At 40.4% G+C, this 21,755-nt stretch overlaps 2 protein-coding genes across 2 annotated transcripts; one reads left to right on the forward strand and one right to left on the reverse strand.

Annotated features, from left to right (window-relative positions):
* Positions 1-377: 377 nt before the first annotated feature.
* Positions 378-2,793, reverse strand: LOC139923539 (trypsin-like). Its single transcript, XM_071914324.2, has 5 exons — positions 2,640-2,793; positions 1,440-1,593; positions 942-1,204; positions 728-858; positions 378-589 (listed from the first exon to the last, which is right to left on the reverse strand). The coding sequence occupies exons 1-5, from the start codon at positions 2,677-2,679 to the stop codon at positions 440-442; spliced, it is 738 nt and encodes a 245-aa protein (XP_071770425.2). The 5' UTR covers positions 2,680-2,793; the 3' UTR covers positions 378-439.
* Positions 2,794-9,056: 6,263 nt separating this feature from the next.
* lmbrd2b (LMBR1 domain containing 2b) lies at positions 9,057-17,868 on the forward strand. Its single transcript, XM_071914317.2, has 18 exons — positions 9,057-9,192; positions 10,113-10,314; positions 10,423-10,535; positions 11,081-11,179; positions 11,305-11,472; positions 12,547-12,757; positions 12,862-12,936; positions 13,043-13,156; positions 13,279-13,462; positions 14,154-14,335; positions 15,083-15,216; positions 15,312-15,417; positions 15,510-15,607; positions 15,757-15,860; positions 15,978-16,024; positions 16,266-16,383; positions 17,050-17,176; positions 17,262-17,868. Exons 2-18 carry the CDS (start codon positions 10,141-10,143, stop codon positions 17,323-17,325), a joined length of 2,118 nt encoding a protein of 705 aa, XP_071770418.1. The 5' UTR covers positions 9,057-9,192; positions 10,113-10,140; the 3' UTR covers positions 17,326-17,868.
* The last annotated feature ends 3,887 nt before the right edge of the window (positions 17,869-21,755 follow it).

Raw genomic sequence — 21,755 nt, forward strand, 5'->3', positions numbered from 1 at the left:
CATTCTGGGTAAGAGCATCAGCTAAATTGTCCTTGTCAAACAAATTATATGGTAGAAAAATGAGTACTGTTTAATATGAACCATACCAAATGAATATCAGTATCTGCAAGTTTTACTTTTCACAAATTTAACCAATTATGCTATATTTTCTACGTATATGAGCAATCACTATTAAATCAGGAGAGGGAGCTAGAGCTATTCTTTTCACACATAAGATATTACACTCTCAGTTTTCACATTCTTTCATAGTCATGCTTACCCGAGCTGTGAATTATGGCACTGAAGGCAAGTGAATTTTCAAACTAATGAGTGATAGTCCTTGATCAATGCCATGCTAATGACACAGTGATAGAACCACACAGTGCACACAGTAAATCACACAGTTATACACACAGATTTTATGTATGCCCAGTTTAATAGCTTCCTAAGTCTATGCTGCTCAGCCAGATTTCATGATGTTCTTGATCCAGGAGATGTAATTGCAAACTTTTGTGTACACCCCGGGGTAGTTTCTCTGAGCACAGCCACGCCCCCAAGACACCACACCCTGGATCTCCCCGCCACAGACCATGGGACCCCCAGAGTCACCCTGAGGAAGGAGAGAGAGGGAGAGAGAGAGAGAGAGAGAGAGAGGGGTTATTTTCAAGGTGGGTCCTTCATATTCAGAGCCAAATCTAAGAAGAAAGAAGCAGCAGTGTCTGTGTTGTGGCTGTGACGTTGAAATTACCTTACAGGAGTCTTTGCCTCCCTTCAGGAACCCGGCACAGATCATGTTCTTAGTGAACAATTGACGATAGGCATTACAGCAGGTGTTGTCACTCAGGAGGGGGGCATCCAGGCACTGCAACTTGTCAGATACTATGAGAAAATAAGCTTGTAAGATAAATACAACTATTGGCCTTTTGAAACAACACACACAAATATTTTACTGTGAAACTCACAGCTCTCTTTGCTGGGAAGAAGCCTCCCCCATCCAGAGATACGGCACATCGTCCCATCACGGGCGCACTTTGTGGGGAGGGTAGCGGGGCGCACATAGCTGTTCAGAATGGCTGGCCGGCTCAGCTTGATCAGCATGATGTCATTGTCGTGACAGCGGGAGTTGTAGTCAGGGTGGCGGATAACCTTGGTGGACATGATGAGCTGTCTGGTCTTCTCAGCCACCCGGTGGTTGTGCAGTCCCAGATATACTTTTAGAGATGGCCTGGAAGAGTTAAACCCATTATAGAGACCATTATGATTATCTGAGAAGTGAGAGAAGCTTCCTTACCGCTTCCCACCCAAAGAACTAGTTTCAAGGGACTCACAATCATTAAGTCATGAATTACAGAGTCAAATATAGGTTTTCAAACGCAGTAAAAAAAATCCATCAGTTTTAAACACCAGCGAAACTGTTACAAACAAGCTGCTAGCAGTGGTTAATGACAAAATGTTCTTACTTTGTTTTGCAGTGTGCAGCAGACAGCACCCACTCACTAGACAGAAGAGTCCCTCCACATACGTAATTCCCGGCAGAGAGATACACTTGGTAGGGCACAGAGTGCTTTGGGCACTCATACCCTCCAACAATCTTGCTATCTTCCTCCAGGGCAACTGTATTTGTTTAATTAAAAGTGAAAATATGGACCAGACAAAAAACGGAAGATGACATGTCATTCCTGTATTGTTGACATCCAGTTAAACATAGCTACACATGAGTCTGTGACACCTTTAGATGCCCTGTTTTAACTCATGCATCCAGGGGTGTAGCACAAAATTCTGGGCCATATACATAAGCAGTCTCTGTGGGCCCCCTTCCTCTCTTGATCCATGTCTCTCACGCATCTTTTGACATTTTTTTTACAAATAATTGAGCCAGCAACTGTACACATGAATCTGTAGTGATTATTAGGGTAGTCACTAATGAACTGTTCATACCAATACCAAAAATTAAACTGCAGCCTACTGGTAGGCCTATTTCTAACATAATTTAACCATCTAAAAGTGAAAAATAGAACCATAGGTTATATTTTAATTAGACTCTGCCTCATTGATCACCATGATCTTAAAATTGGAATTATTCTCCTCCTCAGTTCTTGGTTTACTTGGCCTACTTTTAACCCTCTGAAAATGATGGTGGATCATCTGGCATTAACATTACTGTCTTTTGAAGGCCGTTCAATTCAGGTCAGTTTGCTTTCTTTCTCTTTCCTTTCTTTCTTTTCTTTTTTGGTACCCCGATTTCCCTTTCTTGGGGAAAGACATGACTCTATCACAGTGCACATTGGTGCTCCAGCATCAGCAGTCACTCGGCTCGATTAGCTGCGTTTAGAGACGATTCCTAGTGCAGGGGCGGACTAAACCATTTTGCGCCTTTTGTAAGGGGCGAGAGGGGCCTCAGAGAGCCTCCACTATTTTTTTTTTTGATACAAAGTCTCAGTCTCTCAACCGATTTATTCAGCCAATTTTAATTTAGTTATGACACTAATTACTTAGAAATAAAAAATTGCAAACAAAAACAAACTTTTCATTCCAGGCTTTTCGAGGGCCCTCCCCGCATTGGGGCCCTGGGTAGTCAGTTCCACTTTTCCCCCCATTACGACGCCCCTGCATGCATCATCAGACTTAATTAATGCTTATGTATCAATTTTGTACCGTACCTGCCCATCCAAAGAGTGCCAGAAGAAGGAAATGCTTCATGCTTTCTGTCTGTCTGGTTGGCAGGACTAGTGTGTCCTCAGCCTCTATTTTCGATGTATTTTAGTCCTCTTATCTGCTCTCAAGGTCTTTTATCTTCAGGTGTACACATCAAACAGTGACAAGAACACTGGGTTTAATGTAGCCTATATAAGACTGTGACGGCCCCGCCCTCTCTGCTGGCTGTGTTCCCCTTTGTCTGTTTCCTTTTGCAGATGGCCAGTGGGCAGAGCTGGAAGGGCCGTCTGGTTGAGTAGGGTATAGCTATATATTCATATATCTGCTAGGTCTACATATGCATTGATTATGTCCTGTCAGGCCTATATATTGTGAACCATAATCCGGAGTAGGTTATTCTTATTCCCACATCACCGTACAATTTTGTGACAACTTGAAACCTACTTTCTCGCTATTGATCGTGCTTGTAGCCTAGACTACTGTATAGAAATCATGTGAAAGCATGCAATGCAGAGTAAAACATCAAATCAAATGTCACCGAAATTCCTTCTTTGACATTATAATTTCCTTTACAACTATATCAAACTTGGGTCAGATGACTCATCCATCACACCAATTGTTAATTCCAGTGCACAGATTATTAATTTGAGAGTATGGACGTGTTAAACCGGGTGCAGGTGCATACATATTTTTTTCCTATGTGACCCATGGGGGGCTCTGTATTTTTTTGTTTTTACAGACACACATTTCCATTAACAAAAAGGGGAGGTCAACCCAGGCTGGACCAACATCCATGTAGAAAATGTGGCCTTCATCACTGATATGATGAAATAATGTTATTACAAGCACGTAATGGAGCCTTAAAATACTGCTTCTTATTTTTTAAGCACTACACATTCAGTTTGGTAGTTCAAAATAAATTCATACTACTGAGTGAGCTTTGTGTAAAACTATTTGTGGCCAAATGGAGTTTGAGAATTATAGAAAGGATTTATGTGACAACTTCTCTTCTGTTTTTTAAGGTAACCATCAACATTCTGCAGTGCAAAGAGGGCTTCAGCAGGTACCAGGCTGACATCGCTTTGGCCATGGGAACAAAGATTGTGAACAAAGTGGATGAAATAAATTAAGCCTCAAAACCCTGAACTCTGGTGTTGACTCTTGTCATTTTGTCTTGTAACTCTGCTTGCTAAAAACCTAACAACATCTGTATTGGCTTGTGTATATGCACAGGCTTCTGTTTGTTTATCAGTTGATATTGGCTAATACTGGAGAGACAGGATGGGTGGCTATAGAAACTTTGTTTTGTTTTCAATAGGCTATATTGTGGTTTCTTTCAGTCTGTTGATTACATCAATGAATACTACAAAACTTTAAATGTGTTATTGTTGTTAGTGTGTGTTAGTGTTAGTATTGTCTTATCATGAAATGGTCCCAAATTTATTTGTTAATAAATGATGGATAGGCACGCCAGGGCCTTCTCACTGGAGTTGGTGGGGGCAAACTATGAGCGTCCGTCCCACTTGGAGGCCACGCCCACTTGAAGGTGAGGCCCCGCCCATTTGGAGGTGCTCCAGGCTGCAGCTATACATACTTGGTCTGGGTTAGGGTCTGGCCAGTCTGCTCTCTACCTGCCTAGATACAACATGGGGGCTCCAAACCGAGGACCTGTTAATTTAGGATATTTAACACTCCCACGCCTCACACATGCATTACACTACTGACCTTGCTGATCTCCACATCCCACTGCTTATTTGGGTTACCGTACTTTCTGTTAGTTAAATAAATTATTCCTTTGATTTCCGTGTGGTCTCCCTCATTTGTTGCAAGCTTGAGCCAACTTGTAACAAATGGGGGCTCGTCCAGGATCTTAAAGTTTGTTAATCCCTGGAATAGTTCACCAGATGGTTATCATTGTATTTGTGTGGAACCGGTGTTGTACACAATTTAATTGTTGGCTGTAGCAGTTAACAGTGTTTGGGCTAACACTGAGGGAGAACACATTCCAAACAGGAGTTTTGGTCCTCTTGTTTTGGGGTAAGAGCTCTGGGTATCATTTGGAAAATCCAGTGGGGTGGGTTTACTTGGTGAGGTAACAGTACATTTTTTTTCCTGGTGTTGTGTCAAGGGTTGGCTGTTATCAGTGGAACTTACTCTCCCAATAGGCATTAGCAACGTAGTTCATGTGGTCTCGTTGGTTTGTTGTTTTACTTTGTTTTGGTGCAGAACTAAAATTGCAGAGCATTATGAGGTAGACATCCCTAAGCAGTGGAGAAAGGATGCTATGGTTGCTACATTGAGGCCCATTTAGTAGAGCTGGAGGTTTTGCCGGTTACAGTCCACTCTTGGAATCCGTTGGTTACGCTTACACCCTTCTGACACCAAGCAAAACCTCACTTTTGACACTGAACAGGCATTGTGGGTAGAGGATTCTAACAGAACTTAGGTCAACACAAAATGCATGCTGACGTAAGTAATGCTAGCATGGCAGCATGATCACATCATTTTTAGTATCCTATTCATATCCTAATTAATATTCTAGGTCAATATTAGATGAATGTAAATATGTTAATATTCCCATGAAATACTTAGGCCCAGTAGTCGATTTGAGGGGGGATGCGAGGGGATGCCATCCCCCTTGAAATAACAATTGTCAAAAACCATCCCCTTTGTAAAACTGCCATCCCCCATTTCATCCCTCTTCATGGCACTAAGATATCATTTAGCCTAATCAAGAAATGTGTAAGCCATATATTATTGATATTTAATCATTTTAGAGAATATAGCGCATCGGGAGCAGCATCCACCTTTGGATCACTGAGATGGAGAGCGAATGTGATGGCCAGAAATCTCCTGCATGACATGATCTTGGTGGGCAGTTGCAGGCCGTACAGCTCGGACCTCCTCCAGTAGTCTGTGAATGAGCAGAATTTAGCAATACCCATGTAAATCACAAGTGCCAGGAAAGAGTACATGTCTTGCAATGTGATCAAATGCCATGGCCTGGCTTTCCCCTCATGTTTCTTAGTACCATAGGCATTTGAGTGGTTTGCAATTGTTTGCGGTGTTGAGGAAGACATGAACAGCTGAAACAACTGCAGTGGACTGTAGGATGCAGTGGACGACACCTGTGGTCCAGGTGCTCTGGCAGGCCTGAAGACTGGCTGTGGTGGATCAACATCTGCCTCATCTACATCACGCCATCTGTCCTCAGAGCTGCTGGTGGAAGCAGTGGGTTGAGATCTGCTCCCTCTTCCTCTGCCCCCCCTTCCTCTCTTTGCTCTCCCCTTGCCACCTCTGGCAGCAGCGGGGGAGGTCTTGGAGACAGTAGCAGCAGGGGGGGTTGGCTTTGATGCTGCAGCTGTTGAGGTGGAAGGCTCTTCAGCGGGGGAGGTGGTGGCCAGTGAAGAACGGCTACGCTTCCTCTGTGGTGTGGTGGTCTCTGGCTCCCAGTCCTCGTCAGATGACTCCTCATCTGATGAAGGGCTAATCCACGGCACATGTAAAAAATCGTAGTAAACAACCATTAGCCATCTTATTTACTGATTTTAGGAATATCATATTTCACTACAAGTTCTTCAAATGTCATAAAAATCTTATCTTTATACAAGTCTAGAACTTTCCCTAGTCCCTTGCTGGCCCAAAGTTGGAAACCTGGATCAGTTCTCCCTGGAATGAAACTCTGGTTTCCTCATACGGGACTAAAACATGACAAAGAATGTATTTCACCCAGAAATTTCCGTACCTCATACCAAACATTAATTGTATTCAAAACAAAGGGATTCTTTGTTTGTTTTCTTAGTTTCTTGATATCGGCTGAGTAAATGTAGAGGTTGAGGGACAATTTGGGTACAACTGAAGACTTTTCAATCTCCATCCACACAGGGAGAGAATCGGAGGTAAAGTAGTACATAGCAGTGCGAAGTTGAACTGCCCAGTAATACCACTGGATATTAGGTAAGTGGAGCCCCCCTCTGTCATATGGCAGGTATAATAAAGACAAGCGAACTCTGGGGCGTCTGTTATTCCAGATAAGAGTAGTGAACATCTTATTAAGTTTTTTAAAAAGGGATGGTGGCGGGAATATGGGGGAGGAAGGGAATATTCTGAAATAGATACAGTAGTTTTGGGAGGACATTCATTTTCAGAATGTTAATCCGGCCTAAAAACTAAAACCCCACTTTTGACACTGAACAGGCATTGTGGGTAGAGGATTCTAACAGCACTTAGGTCAACACAAAATGCATGCTGACGTAAGTAATGCTAGCATGGCAGCATGATCACATCATTTTTAGTATCCTATTCATATCCTAATTAATATTCTAGGTCAATATTAGATGAATGTAAATATGTTAATTTTCCCATGAAATACTTAGGCCTATAGATTCAAAATGTTATTTTATAATGTTAGGAGTGTGAACTGGTCAAGATGAGCTCTGATAGTAAGACTGCTGGTAGCTGAAGTTCTCCCTCAGTGTTATGAGGAGTTTTACAGGTCTTTGAATGTGTCCCAGGACACATCAATAAGTGCTATGTCCTGGGACACATACAAAAATGTATTATACTAGCAAAAGAAAAAAAAAGTAGTAGTTTAGAATCAAAAGTAGTTTCTTATGTCCATAGAGGTTTATTAAAAAGGTTTATTAAAAGTTTTTAACAGAAAAAATGTATCAATCAATTTGATATGTTCCATGTAGCCTACAATTTGAAAGGCCTTGGTGAAAGTTGTTGAGCATTACTTCAAGATAAAGATATTCATTCTGATCTTGTTTTATATTTCAGCGTTGATTGAAGTGTAATTGCAGTGTAATTGAAATCATGACCCATACGTTTTAATTAAACAAAAACTGAAAGCCGTAACAGTAAAAGTAGGGTTTTGTTTGCTGCCAAAAGACACCAAGCAAAACCTCACGTTTGACACTGAACAAGCATTGTGGGTAGAGGATTCTAACAGCACTTAGGTCAACACAAAATGCATGCTGATGTAAGTAATGCTAGCATGGCAGCATGATCACATCATTTTTAGTTGTTGAGCATTACTTCAAGATAAAGATATTCATTCTGATCTTGTTTTATATTTCAGTATTGATTGAAGTGTAATTGCTGGATTTGTATTAAAATGAATGTGTTTTACTATTGTTTACTTACATATGCCCATATTCCGCATGGCTGTATTGGGACAATGTTTGTGCCAAAAAGGCGTATTTCACTCTTTTGCCGTTTTTAAAAGAGTTAACAAATATAATTCAACTTAAACTGTAGCAGTATTGTTTTTATAGTAATGCTCAATCTGATAACACAAAAAGTTTAAATATTGTGCTTAGTATGTGGTAATCCTGATCCAATTTTGATCAAAACTTGTTTTGGCTCTCCTGTAAAATCTACTATAACGCACTTACACCCCTTTGGCTCCAAGCCCTCGATATATCACAACAAATTACAACACAGCATCAAACAGTGCAATTACCTTCCGGCTTTTTTGGCCTGTATTGAATCTGCTGGCAATGTGGAACAGTTATGAAATAACCTGGGGTTTGGCAGGCTGGTAATGTAAATATTTGATGATTAAGTTCAAGAGGAGAAAGACCAGGTTTATGATAAGTTACACCTGAGGCCTCTGATAAGGACTGTGTCCCTGTCAGCACTACAGTAGGTTCTGTGACACGAAAATAGACTCACTGCTAAACTCAGTCTGGCTGCCTTCACCCAATCTGGCCTGGCTGCTGATATGTGTAATAGTAACATAAAAAAAAGCTTTCTTATCTGAATGAAACATTAATCGCAGATTGATCAAACCTGCACATGTCTGTTAATCTCCACTGTCAATTCGCAAATAAAAGCAAAAATGTGCACTGACCCCCACTCCAAAAAATACCCTATCTGTCTATCTGAATTGGATGGTATGACAAATATTGCCATTATTTTGTTTTGTAATAATAATAAAAAAGGCAAATATTGCAAGCAACAATCATTAAAAAAAAAATCTACATTCATTAAATGGAGTGATGTGAATCCCTACTTTCAAATTTTCAAGACAGCCCTTTTTAGTTTTTATGATCCAGTAATTTCTAAATTATTAACAAAGCTCAGAGGACTTTATCTTTTATGACACACTTTGAATTTATGCAGTGTAATGCCCCTTTGCATGTTTTTGATAGTCTATGTATTGTGTTATTTTTCTATTATTTGTTTTTATTATCGAAAGATTAAATATTGAGATATTTTTGTAGATTTTTGAGAAATAAAATGAAGGCAACGTGACCATTTTCCTTCTAGCTACATGTAGCATGGTATGTAGTCTTTCGTCAAGCAGCTGATTTATCATGAGACCACACAAGTACTGCGCATGCGTCGAGCATTCCTCAGTCTGCCTGGATATGACGTCATTGTCTGCTCCTGCGATCTGCCTCCTACTAGAAAACCAGGATGTGACTGCTGCCAGCTAGCAAGCCAGGAAACTGATGCATTTTATGGTAAACAGAGTGGAAATAAGATTATCATCTGAAGATTATCAGACTTTTTGCTTTCCCCTGAAAGGTGTGATAACAAAAAACGACGGTAAGAGTCACGACGTAAGCAGTGCCTCTGTTATTACTACTAATAATTTGCTTGGCAATGCGAACCAACGTTAAGTTAGCTGTAATGTTAGCTTCTTGACAGGTTATCTGGGCGTAGACTATCTGTCCCCTGAGACAGACCAACATTATATTATTTGAATGAATAACGTGTCGTTAAGGCATTAATTTAATGTACTGGTGTAGACCTGTACATGACTGCTAAGTGAACCTGGTTGGTTTGGCTGTCTATCCATCTGCCAGCTGCTGCCCAGTCCTATTGCTGTCGTCACGTTTCATAAAACAAAAGCACAGCACAGCTACTTCTCTTTATTGGGGCGTTACTTTCCCAGTTATGTCACACAATTAAACACATTAAACAGGAATTTAAATTGTTATGGACTGTGGCAAGAAATACGTTGTCGCTTATTGTCACTGCATGCTGGACTCCTCCCTTGTCTCGTCTCCTATCTCGTCCAATATTCTTGTTTTGGTTTCTTCTTGTTCTTGCTAGCTAGCCATTGCAACTGTTTGTTGCAAGATTGCTCCTACTTCTCAATCTCTCCCTCACCGATTTGTAAACAAAATCCTGTTTTGTTAATGACAGTGTTATAACAATGCAAGTATTATGCTTTTTCATTTACTTTGAAACTACGTTGTGGCCCAAAGGAATAACACAAAAGACCCTTTCAGGGTGTACAGGTCAGCATGCCTTTGTTGCAGAGCCTCATGTCTTTGGCAATTGTGTGAGAGCTCATTATTATCCCAAGCTGCAGTAATTGAGTGAAGAATAGGACTGTGTTTGTGTCAATTGCACCAATCATCACTTCCGTTCTTTTTCAGAGGTAGCAGTATAATGAAACTTTAACAGAGAAAAACAAATCTGTGTGAAATGGGTTCAATTTGATATCACATCCACTGCAGGTTAGGCTGTTGAGAGGAGCGCAGCGGGATGAGCGGGGCCGCACTGGGCATCGAGATAGTGGTGGTGTTTTTCCTGGCACTGTTCCTGCTGCATCGCTATGGGGACTTCCGGAAGCAGCAACGCATGGTGCTGTTCGGCACGCTGCTGGCCTGGTACCTGTGTTTCCTCATCGTCTTTATCTTGCCGCTGGATGTCAGCACGGTCAGTACAAACTGCAGACAGCAGAAGCCCTTCTCTCAAATTCTGAAGTCTCTTCAAGAACACCTAACAGTGTGTGTGTGTGTGTGTGTCTTTATGCTCTTCTTACAGACCATCTACAAGCAGTGCAAGTTAGATCATGAGGAGCATGCATCTGTTCCCACTGTCAACCCATTACCTTCCAATCAAACAACAGGAAACTCGTCTGTCACACCCACTAAAAGGTTAGCATGTGATATGTAGCAAAGATTGGTAGGGTGCAGTAACTGAGACCATATGCATATTATCTTGCTATTGCATCCTCTTGTTATTGCAAATAGGTTTCAGTGGCTGTAAAGGTTCTCAGATACCAGGGAAGAGAAAATGCAAGCACGTTTGAAGCGTTTCATTTGAACTCTGGAGTCTTTACGCCTTTATATCAGTTTTTTGGTCAGATAAGAACAATGCCATTTTCATTTGGGTGGTGGCACCAAATAACCGCACCAAGATGCCTGAAAATTTGGGTCTCAGTCCTCTTCCTAGAGAACTGTGGTGCAGTTTGTTAGGAGAGAGAATGGAATTGCAACCGACTGGAGAAAACAACACAAAACTCAAGGGGTTATGGGTAAAAGGAGACTCATATTCAACTGTTTCTTCATGTGTTCTTAACTGGTATGAAAACCAGAGAAGTAAGAGAAGTAAATTACAGCAGAGAGTGCAGACAAGTTCATAATTCTAAAGTTACAGGGACTGGAATCAGATTTGTTTTGACACCCCTTCTCTATGATAGTGCACCAAAGCCATGCTACAAGCCATGGAGCTACATTCCAGATGGGATTATGCCTGTGTTCTGGAGAGTGGTGTACTGGACATCCCAGTGTCTGACATGGTCAGTATTACTATTATTATTATGCCCTGGAAACCTCTAAGATGTGTTATTATATTTAGTTTAGAAATCATTACCCTACTCAAGTGATTGGTTTCTTATCTGTACTGAATGACTTGTCTTCTCAGGCTGCTGCTGCCTTTCATGCAGTCATACGCCCGCTCTGGCGGCTTCTCCATCACTGGGAAAATTAAAACGGCACTGATAGAGAACGCAATATATTATGGAACCTACTTGCTCATCTTCGGCTCTCTGCTAATATATGTGGCCATTCACCCTGAGTGGCATCTCTCCTGGTGAGTGCACTATGTGGAACATCTTAGTCTGGGCGAATGTTGATTTTTACAAATAGAGGCTTAGCAGTCATAAATCTCGGACTGGACCTGGATGATTACACAAAGTTTTATAGTGTTGAATATGCCATGATTATGTTAATACAGATAGAAGATAATACACCTATTGGTCAAAAAGTATAAGGTCATATGAACAAGACTGGACAACCAATGATAATTATAATTCTAGCACTTTAAGGAGATGTGTAATAAGAGGTGACCACCTTCTTCTAGAAAACCACTTGGTCAGTGTTATCTATGAGATTTGGGCATTTGCACATTCCAAGTTCACAGTTCTGTGAGAAACAGGATATTGTTACTTTAGAGTTTAATCTTATCATGGTGAAGCAGATTCAGTATTCTGGGGTTTTAGGCACTTAAGGTGTAAATATGTGTCAAAGGTTACATATTAAATGAGCATATAGGAATGTTGCTTAGCATAGGCACTTTTCCATTTCTTCCTCAACAATGCAAAAACTTTATAACTAACACTGAATAGTCTGATTGGGTAGATATGTTTCCAAATTACAAACCATCTTGTCTCTAATTCAAAACTGAGTTGTATCTTGAGAAGAGTCAGCTCGGTTAACTTCAACAAACTACTAGTTAACTGGCCAGCAGGCTCATTTAGCAAAGCAATTGAGGTTCATTTTAACACATAGCTTATGGTCACTGGCCATGTAACAGAGTGCTAATCAGATGTGTTAACAACAAGACAGTGATAGTGGTGATAGTAGCTGACCAGATACTATGGTTAGAAAAAATCAGTCAGGATGAGTTATGAAATGATCAGTTCCTAGTCTAAAACAGCACAGAAATTAACCGTGTTCATTCAATACTTAATAAATTCTGAAATACGATCATCTGTTCTCAGCCATTAATGCAAGAGCTGTGTCCCTCCAATATGGCCACCAGAGGGTGTGTTACATCACCTGACAGCCCTCGACTACCTTCCACAGAGGGCAGAATTAAAACTATGAGGAAAAAGGAAATACTTCCCCGTTTTGTATGACAGCAGTACGGTTTGGTCTGCCTCAGGTACGAGCTCCAGACCATCGGCATCACAGCAGCCAACACCTGGGGTCTTTTCCTGCTGGTGCTGCTGCTCGGTTACGGACTGGTGGAAATCCCCCGCTCCTACTGGAACGCGTCAAGGCGCGGACACCTGCTCATCAAGACGTACTTCAAGGCGGCCAAGCTGATGACGGAAAAGGCCGACGCTGAGGAGAACTTAGAGGACGTCATGGAGGTGGGGAGTGGGACGTTATTGTAATGTAATGTAAGTTTAGTACATGAAACATTTTTCTTGTGGAATGAAGTTGAGCCTGTGTCCTTATGTCCGTTCTGCTGTAGGAGGTGAGAAAAGTCAGTGAATCCATCAAGTACAACCACCCACTGAGGAAGTACATTGATACCATTCTCAGAAAAGTAAGTGAAATGCAGCAGCACTAAAAGCCTTAAGTGTCATAGATCATGTATGATAGATAGATACCAGATAGTTTGATCTGATCATGTTCTGGACTTTCCTCCACAGTGTCCAGTGGATTACCAAGAGAAGATGGGCAGGAACATGGACGACTATGAGGACTTTGACGACAAACAAAACACGTACCCCAGTGAGAAGAGCCTGGTGAAGCTTCATAAACAGGTGAGAGGAGAGTTTATGAACCAATTATTTATCCTCTTCATCACCTGTATATGACGGTCAGCCCGTTTTCCCTGTACGTTCCAGTTGTCTGTTGTATAATGGTTGTGTGTTTGTATGTCCAGGTGATCTACGCAGTGCAGAGACACAACAGGACACGCGTCCAGTGGCAGATCCTCCTGCAGCAGGCCATCCACTTGGAGGACATGGCGAAGAACGAGACCAGTTCCACCCACCAGTTTGTCCACAGCTTCCCCTCCTCGGAGCCTCCTGGCTGGTTCAGCAGATACCTGTACACGCCGACTGTAGGTGGGTTCAAGCGCAGGGTCCCAGGCTCTGTCGGATCTATAAATATCTATTGTATCATCTAGAAACATGAATACATGTCTACACATAAATATGCTTTTCCTACCTATATTAATAGCTAGTCACCCTAACCTTAGAAAAACAACATAATCCACAGCCTACCTGTCAAAAATCTGCAGTTAGAAAATGAGGTTCTCTGAAATAGTCTGAAATACATTTTCATGCAATGCAGACAGAACTTAATGACAACTGTTTTTCACAAAAGCCATCCTTAGTTATGTACTTAATTTGATGGATCAGTTAAGTTCAACTCATGCCATTGATATTTTAAAGCATTTTTATTGTAATATCGCAATGGTAATACAAGCGACAACTGTGCAAAAACATAATAGACTATCTGTAAATATAACCAACTTGTTTCTTAGTGGATAAAATAATAAAAATGACTAAAATGATAAAAAATAACAAGTAGGAATGTTCCTTTTTAAAATTGAAAACACAGAATAAAAGCAAGCATAAAAATGTCGTGTGTAAAACTGCACTCTCACTGCTGTAGAAATTTCCCTAACTGTGATATGGGAGGTGAAAAGCGATACAGGGGGAACTCAGGCTGGAAGCCAGAAAACAGGATTAAAGCTCACCCGTCCTTTAGGACCTCGTTGCCATGCCGTCATTCCTGTGTTTCTGACTGCAGAGTGGTACTGGGAGTGCCTCCTGAAGCAGTGGTTTTACCGGCTGCTGTCTGTGGTCCTGACCCTGTTCAGCGTGGCCGTGGTTTGGTCCGAGTGCACCTTCTTCAGCACCCGGCCCGTCCTCTCTCTGTTCGCTGTGTTCATCCAGCTCGCCGAAAGAGACTACAACTACCTGTACATTGAGGTGAGACAGACACCAACACGTGCGGAAAGAGGCTAGTGCCAGCAGAGATTATATTTGAATTGCATGAATTTAAATTTGTATACTGGTTGTCCCTAGCTAGTTGGAGTTTTGTCCTTGCCTTGTTTCTACATTTCCTCTAGCGATTTTTCAGTAGGGAACTCGAAATTTCTGCCAAAAGACCGGAAACCACATCAGAGAGTACATGTCCAAAATTGGCCACAATCAACAAATACATTTTTTAAATTCCAGCAGTTCAATGTGAGCATGACGAATTTAAATGTATGCAATTCAAATACAGTCTGTGCTGGCACTAATCTCTTTCCATAAAAATGTCCTACTCTGAAGTATTGATTTCCTTGTTTACTAATGATGTGGTATCTGTTGGCTGGCAAAAAGTCCAGGAAGCTGCTTTGATTTATTCAATAATTCAGTGTTTGTAATATAGTTTTTAGCTTTGTTGTCATTGGAGTATACCCATTTTAAATCGAGCAACATTTTTGTTGATACTGGACTTGAAATCAACCGCCACTTTTTGCATTCCAAGTATTTAAGTATTATTGGGATAATTTCTAGTGAATTCAATTATAGATAAATTATACTATTCCTCATTTTGCTGAGGATCCCCTGGAACCCCATAAAGGACTGCTGGGGATCCCCGGGCCCCAGTTTCAGAACCACAGCTGTAAGGGGACTTCCAGCTTGTGTAACTAGTTGTACTCACCCAGTGGTATCCCCTCTCTCCACCAGATGGCGTGCTTCGTCACCATCTTCTTCCTGTGCACCTGTGTTTACTCCACCGTGTTCCGCATTCGGGTTTTCAACTACTACTACCTTGCCTCTCACCACCAAACCGATGCTTACAGCCTCCAGTTCAGCGGCATGTAAGTGTTGAAATGTTAGGGTGTGGTTTTTTTGGTGTACACACTAAGGATGTTTTACAGATTGTGTAACTTCTTGTCTTTCCCTCAATCTCCAGGTTGTTCTGTCGTTTAACCCCTCCTCTGTGTCTGAACTTCCTGGGTTTGATCCACATGGACTCTGCAATCTCCCACCAGAAGAAGGAGCCGACTGCCTACACCTCTGTAAATCACATCAAATAAAATACAACAAACAAAATATAGCACTTCTTGTCTTTGAAAAAACAAGGTCTAACCTGTCTATTTTTTCCGTACAGATCATGGGATCGATGCGTGTCCTCTCATTTATTGCTAATGGATTCTATATCTACTACCCCATGCTGATAGTAATCCTGTGTATTGCTACCTACTTCAGGTGAGTCAAGTTTTAAACACCATGTCTGCTGAATACACACGGAAAGAAATGTTTGCAGGCTGTCAACGTTTTTCCCCTCATTGACACATTTTATTAGAATGAATATACAGTATATTGTAGATGTAGGTTGTAATGAAGTCTTTCTTCAGCTTGGGGACCCGCTGCCTGAACCTGCTGGGCTTCCAGCAGTTCATGGGCGACAGTGAAATGACCTCTGACCTGATCGATGAGGGCAAGGAGCTGATCCGAAGAGGTAAGTCCTAGAGAAAGCAGATAACGGTCACAACAATGCAAAGTAGGAAAATAGCGTAGGAAGATAGTCTGTTTAACTGTAAATTTGCATTCAGGGAATATCCTTTGTATTTTCCAGAGAAAAGAAAAAGGCAAAGGATTGAAGATGGTGAGAACAGACGAAGAGTGAGTATCCAAGCATCTTTCATCTTCCAACACAACATACATGAAAGAAGCCCAGCGCTGGGTAAAACCGAAACTGAAATTCACTCACAATTGTTGTGCAAATAGAAGAATTTGCTTTCAGTTTCAGTTGCAAACCTTGTGGTGATAAAATACAAGAGTTGGACTCCTGGTAGAATACCGCGGTGTTTCTTTCAAAGCGATGCAGTAATGTGCCAACATGAGGCTGCTGTCTGTGTTGCAGGAGTGGAAGGAGCGCTACGGCAATCCCAGGGACGATTACGCCGCCAGGAACAGGAGCACTCACGCTGAAATGAAGGAGACCAGCTATTCTGATACTGTGAACCCCAACACTAACCGACGTGAGTGAATCACCAACACAAATTACTACAAGGGAATGATTGCATTTGAATTACTAGTGTATTGTTCACCACACAGTCGAAGTGTGTGTGTGTGTGTGTGTGTGTGTGTGTGTGTGTGTGTGTGTTTATAACTACGAATATGTCCCATGTAACATGGTTGAGAGGCAAAAGAAGCAAGTAGGATAAATATAAGAGATGAAGCAGAAGCCCCTTTGGTCAAGGAACAGTGAAGTCTTTTTTTCTTGACTCATCAAAAACCCTATAGCAAGATCAAATAATGTGAGAGGAGAAAAAAAGATTATGATGGACATATATGTATAATGTGTTTGGAGGAATTAAACCAGGGATTTTGAGGTTGTCTTTGTCTGTATTCCAAGATGCAATAATTACAAATGATGTGGACACAAGCTGTTATTACTGTAGTTTTAGTTTCATGGGGAGAAAGCATGCTTGAATTATAGGGGGTGCAATGATCACTTTTTGGAAAGTGATATGCTTGAGGTAATACAACATCCATACAACATTCATCGATATTTCACATTGACCTCAACAGTTACTATTAGTTATTAACTGTAGGTTTGTGAATCAAGGGTCTATTACTACTTCTAAATCCATGTGTTTTGTAGTCAAACAGTCAAATTAAATCTATTATTGATTGTTCAACAGAGGCAAAATATTCTCGGAGCGGGAGTCGATCAGAGAGAGACTGCATCGAGCTGCTCCAGGATGCAGAACCGTTAGACTTCAACGCTGATACTCTGACAGACGACCCTCTTGAGGCAGACTCCGGCAGGTAAAGATGATGTCTGCCCTCTGCATTCATAACAAAATGTAGGTGTGTGTTGTTAGTTTCAGTTCTGTCCACCTCTGTTCTTCAGGCACACAGGAGGAAGGTACCTCTCCATGTCCTCGTCCCGGAGCCGAATCTTCGACGACGTCTGACGGGAGACGAAAGAGACGGAGGGCTGAAGGAGAGGGAGGACCTGGAACGCACATGTATATTTACTCTCTACACACCCACCCGCCTCGCAGGGAAGACCATAGCAGGAAGAGATGCTCGAGCAACCTCTGTGAATGTAGCACATCACCTCCATCTCACGTTACACTGTTGTACAGCTTCCCCTCGTCTCCCAGGACGCACGCTCACGGGAAAACTGGAAAAATCGTGGACTTTGACGTTGATTTTGAAGCCTGGAAAATTAAACATTTACAATTTTTTGAGGGGGGATGTGTGATTGAAATCATGTATCATGGAAATTTGTTCATAAACACCTGACTGATTGCGTACATTTTTCATGTCAAGCTCGGCTGCAGGTAGATGTAGGTAGGCTTGGGCCGAAACTCGATATTATCGAATATCGCGATATTTCGTGAATATCGCGATATTTTCCGTGATATCGAATATGTCTTTTTAATTCAAGTGGGTTCCCTTTTTCACAGTCAGCGCATTTTTCTGGAAATAGCAGGAATGAGCAAATTATACCAAATGGCCATTGTTTCTTCTAATGCTTGAATAGTAAGATCAAATTTGTAGGCTGTTAATAATAACTATTATTATTATAGCCTAGAAATTTGATGTCATTTGGAAGAAATAAAATAAAATAACCCCCCAAAAAAAACAGGAGAAAAAAAAAGAAAACTACCATAATAATACGATAATATCATATATCGTAATATTTTGGCGGGACACTATCGCGATATAAAATTGTGGATATCGCCCAAGCCTAGATGTAGGCCCTTTTGAAGGAAAAATCATTTTTTAAAAATAAGCTATTCGAAGAACTACCATATGAACACATGTAACATGAATGTAGACCCTGATAAACGTTGGTCATAGAAATTACACTACATTTCATGGAAAAGGTGTGTTCAGCAAATATGTGTAGATCACCCAAAGGTTTTCTCTTAACAGATCAGTCGGGCATCTGTGCGCCCTCTTTGTTCACGCTGCATGTCATGATTGGCAGAAGTCACAGTTCAGACTTCATCAACGCATTTATTCGCTTCATCGTTTGAGCTGTCATGGTATGCACATGAATGTCTGCTTAAGAAATCCATATATCTCTACAACAGGTGCATGTATGAAATGTAGTTGATATTGGGCTTCAGATCGGTTCGATGAGAGGTTTAATGAAGGTCCTTGGAAGTATATTTTATTTGGGTTTTTTTATGTTCTGTCCTCATTTGTAATGTTGTGGATTTATTTAACTGTGTGTCATCATAATAGAAATAATAGTTCCAATCAGTTAGTGTTGCCAGTCATTTATAGATCTGATTCATAGATGATCGATTGCTTGGGTCTGATGATAAAACCGCTGCTGTAAAAAACCAATATGGAAGAGAACACACAGCTCACAGTTTCATGTGCTGCTAATGTAGTCCATCTTCACTTCATCGGATTTGAAGTACTCATGCACAACTTTAGTTTTTCTTAGATCATGTATGAAGGTCAGATTTGCATACAATATTTGAATTAATTAAGTGGAACTCAAGTGAGATTTGATCCCACATTGCTGTTACTGTAATTTGGATAGCGTAGGTGTACAAATTTATTCAGAAAATGATAACGACTGTCTTTATGTATATTTAAACATCAAAAATGTTGTTGTTTTTGTTTGTTTTTTTGTCTGACCAGTTGTGTATATGGTATTTAAAGGTAAAAATGAAGTCTATTTGGTTCGAATTGTGCCATGTTTCTTTTAAACTACCATACAATTTTTTCACCTCCATGTGAAAATGGCAGATTTTCACCATCCACGGTTTGATTTGTATCGTCTCACACAAACAGGAATACGAAAAGTGACCTTTAAATAGCTTTTGCATTGAAAAATCTCCACTCAAGAGATCCTGCTGGCAGGCACAGCCGAGCATCAGGTCAGTCAACGAGTTTCTGAAACATTACGTTCTCAAAATATGCTTCACTGTGTCCAGAAGGTTGGATTTTCACGCTGTCAGGGGGAAGAAATGATGATTATTTATGAGGGTCTCAGAGTAACATTGGTTCATACTCTTACTGGCATGTACACTGAATATGTTTAACTACCTGTATGTCATCTGCTGAGTCTTTCCCAGCAAGCCAGAGATCCTGATCTGTCCATGTCTTTGTCACTGATACGCTCTTGTATATATTGTTTGATATATTTTTTGTATTATATGGGCTTAATAATAATAATATACAGAAAATGTCAAATGTGACTTTCTATTTATTATCTTTCACCCCGCCTGTTAACAGTAAATCACACTGTATAGTTATTTCTGTCTTAGTTAGTCGCCTATTCCCTCCAAACAGCACTACAAACCTTTAGTGTGCCCCAGGCTGAGATTGTCTGATCATACTGGTGATTCTGGTGATGAAGTATTTTGAGTTTGGTTGTATGTTCTGAATATAGCTTCTGGATATTTATTGTGTTTCATCGTCTCAGCACATTCTTCTGATTCTGGAAATAGAGAGTAGTTCTGATTTGTCAATCCCTATAAGTCCTGTGTTTTAGTGTATTAATAAGATACAAGATAATGTATGGTTTACTATGCCAGTGTTGTGTAATTAAATAAAACTTATTAAAATATTATATACTGTATATTTTCTTTGTCTGAAGGTGGAATTAGCCAGAAATATTGTAAATGTGGGACATTCAAATATGTCTTGAGAGTGATTTAATGAAAATGCTGTGGTATTCTGAAAACTGTCAGCAGTTCAGCGTTTTCTGTCTTGTCTAAAAAGTTGCTCCACTGTGCCAAAATGTAGACTTTGAAAATAACTACACATTGAAAATCAGTATTGTTAATATTTTCATGTGTTGTCCTCTGGGTCCAGAAATGCCTCTGGATGGGTACTACTGTGTGTAGGTGTTTACTTCTTTTTGCCCAAATTAAATCAAATCAAAAAAAGCTGCATCCTCTTTTAAGGCATAATGGAACAAACTTTCAGGAAAAACAAAAAAGCAACATGTAAAGCATTTTAAGTAAATAATTTTAGTGCATTTTTAAGGTACATTTCATTGTAGCACTGGAGGGATGATTAAAAAGCAGAAAATGTCTACAAAATATCTCAGTACAGAAAAAGATCCCATAGCAGTCTGAGGTAGCCTTGCCATAGAATAACAAATCATTGGATTAGAACTAAACTATATGAATCTTGATCCCCAGTTCCATGTAACTCAAGGAAAGTGAAAGAGCCTTGCCATTGAATAGCCCATTTGCGTAGTGGCTTTTATTTGCTAAAGCAGATAGCCTACTATATTTGATTTGATTAGACCTCAAAAATGCCCACAGTATGCATCTCATGTATCTGTCAGTGTAGACGTACGTATAGGTTTTTGCTGACGAACACAATTGAAGGCCTACAAAGGCAATAAACGTATAATAAAACGCAAGGCAAGCGCTCATTGTAACTTTGTACAACCATGATTCATAGCTGGTGTTTCGACTACTGCCGCCTAGCGCGAGCTCTTTTCTTTCAGGCTCTTTAGCGAGGATTGAGGAGCCAATCGCGGAAGAGAACATCACATATCCATGGAAACCGTGGAACGCTTGGGGAAGGGCAAAGGCGGACGTCGTTGTTGTTTCCTACTGCTGGAAGATCTGTTGCTTTCAATTTTAAACTCACGCTACTGTTTGAACTATTCAAGGTAAGTTCACAGTGGACGAATTATATCCGACAGAAGGCTTTTTAGACTATTATTTGGGGGGAAAAAATACATGATATGAACCTGTTTGATGGATGGTCAAGCAAAACCTTCCATGACCCTTTATAAAGCTAACGTTAACCTGCTTTCAACCATGATACATTTGTAATTCTGACAGTTTGTTGATACATTCTCTTTGATCCCATTTATTACTTGATACTTGTTGTTACTTAGGCTATTGTTTGATACTTTTACCTGCCCAACTGTTTCATTCCACTTGTTATAAATACTATAATGTTGTTTAAAATACATAAAGTAAATGAATACCTAGTGCAGTTGCAATGCCCCAAATGACATTGTTTGTGGCGTTATTAAAGATGTATCCATTATTTCACAGATTTTGGTTAAGACATAGACCAAAGCAGTCTCCTCACTTCTCATCACGTCATCTGCCAGTCTTTCTTGTCTCTCTCTACTGTATCTATCAAATAAAAGCAAAACGTAGAGCTTCTTCAATCATGATCTATCTAAAAGAAAATGGCATTAAAATGCACTTATAGCAATTCTACTGCTATTGTAACAAATAAAGACAAATCTTTTTCATAAAGTTGCAGCTTGAAATATCACATATCATTGCATGGATGTTGTTATCAGTGTGAAATTTGCTGTATGTGTGTGTAAAAACTTGTATATGAAAGAAAGAGAAATATAGACATTTTACTTCAGATTATCCTATGACAGCTGCTC

Source organism: Centroberyx gerrardi, chromosome 2, assembly GCF_048128805.1.
Source record: "Centroberyx gerrardi isolate f3 chromosome 2, fCenGer3.hap1.cur.20231027, whole genome shotgun sequence".
Taxonomy (NCBI): domain Eukaryota; kingdom Metazoa; phylum Chordata; class Actinopteri; order Beryciformes; family Berycidae; genus Centroberyx; species Centroberyx gerrardi.

What these genes read in the sequence shown, in the direction of transcription:
- LOC139923539 (XM_071914324.2), bottom strand. Translation starts at nt 2,679, where the DNA reads ATGAAGCATTTCCTTCTTCTGGCACTCTTTGGATGGGCAG. An exon ending in GCTGCACACTGCAAAACAAA is followed by an intron (nt 1,205 to 1,439) that starts GTAAGAACATTT and finishes TAACTCTTCCAG; the next exon opens with GCCATCTCTAAAAGTATATC. An exon ending in GAGGCAAAGACTCCTGTAAG is followed by an intron (nt 590 to 727) that starts GTAATTTCAACG and finishes CTCCTTCCTCAG; the next exon opens with GGTGACTCTGGGGGTCCCAT.
- lmbrd2b (XM_071914317.2), top strand. Translation starts at nt 10,141, where the DNA reads ATGAGCGGGGCCGCACTGGGCATCGAGATAGTGGTGGTGTTTTTCCTG. An exon ending in ACAACTACCTGTACATTGAG is followed by an intron (nt 14,336 to 15,082) that starts GTGAGACAGACA and finishes TCTCTCCACCAG; the next exon opens with ATGGCGTGCTTCGTCACCAT. An exon ending in GAACCCCAACACTAACCGAC is followed by an intron (nt 16,384 to 17,049) that starts GTGAGTGAATCA and finishes ATTGTTCAACAG; the next exon opens with AGGCAAAATATTCTCGGAGC.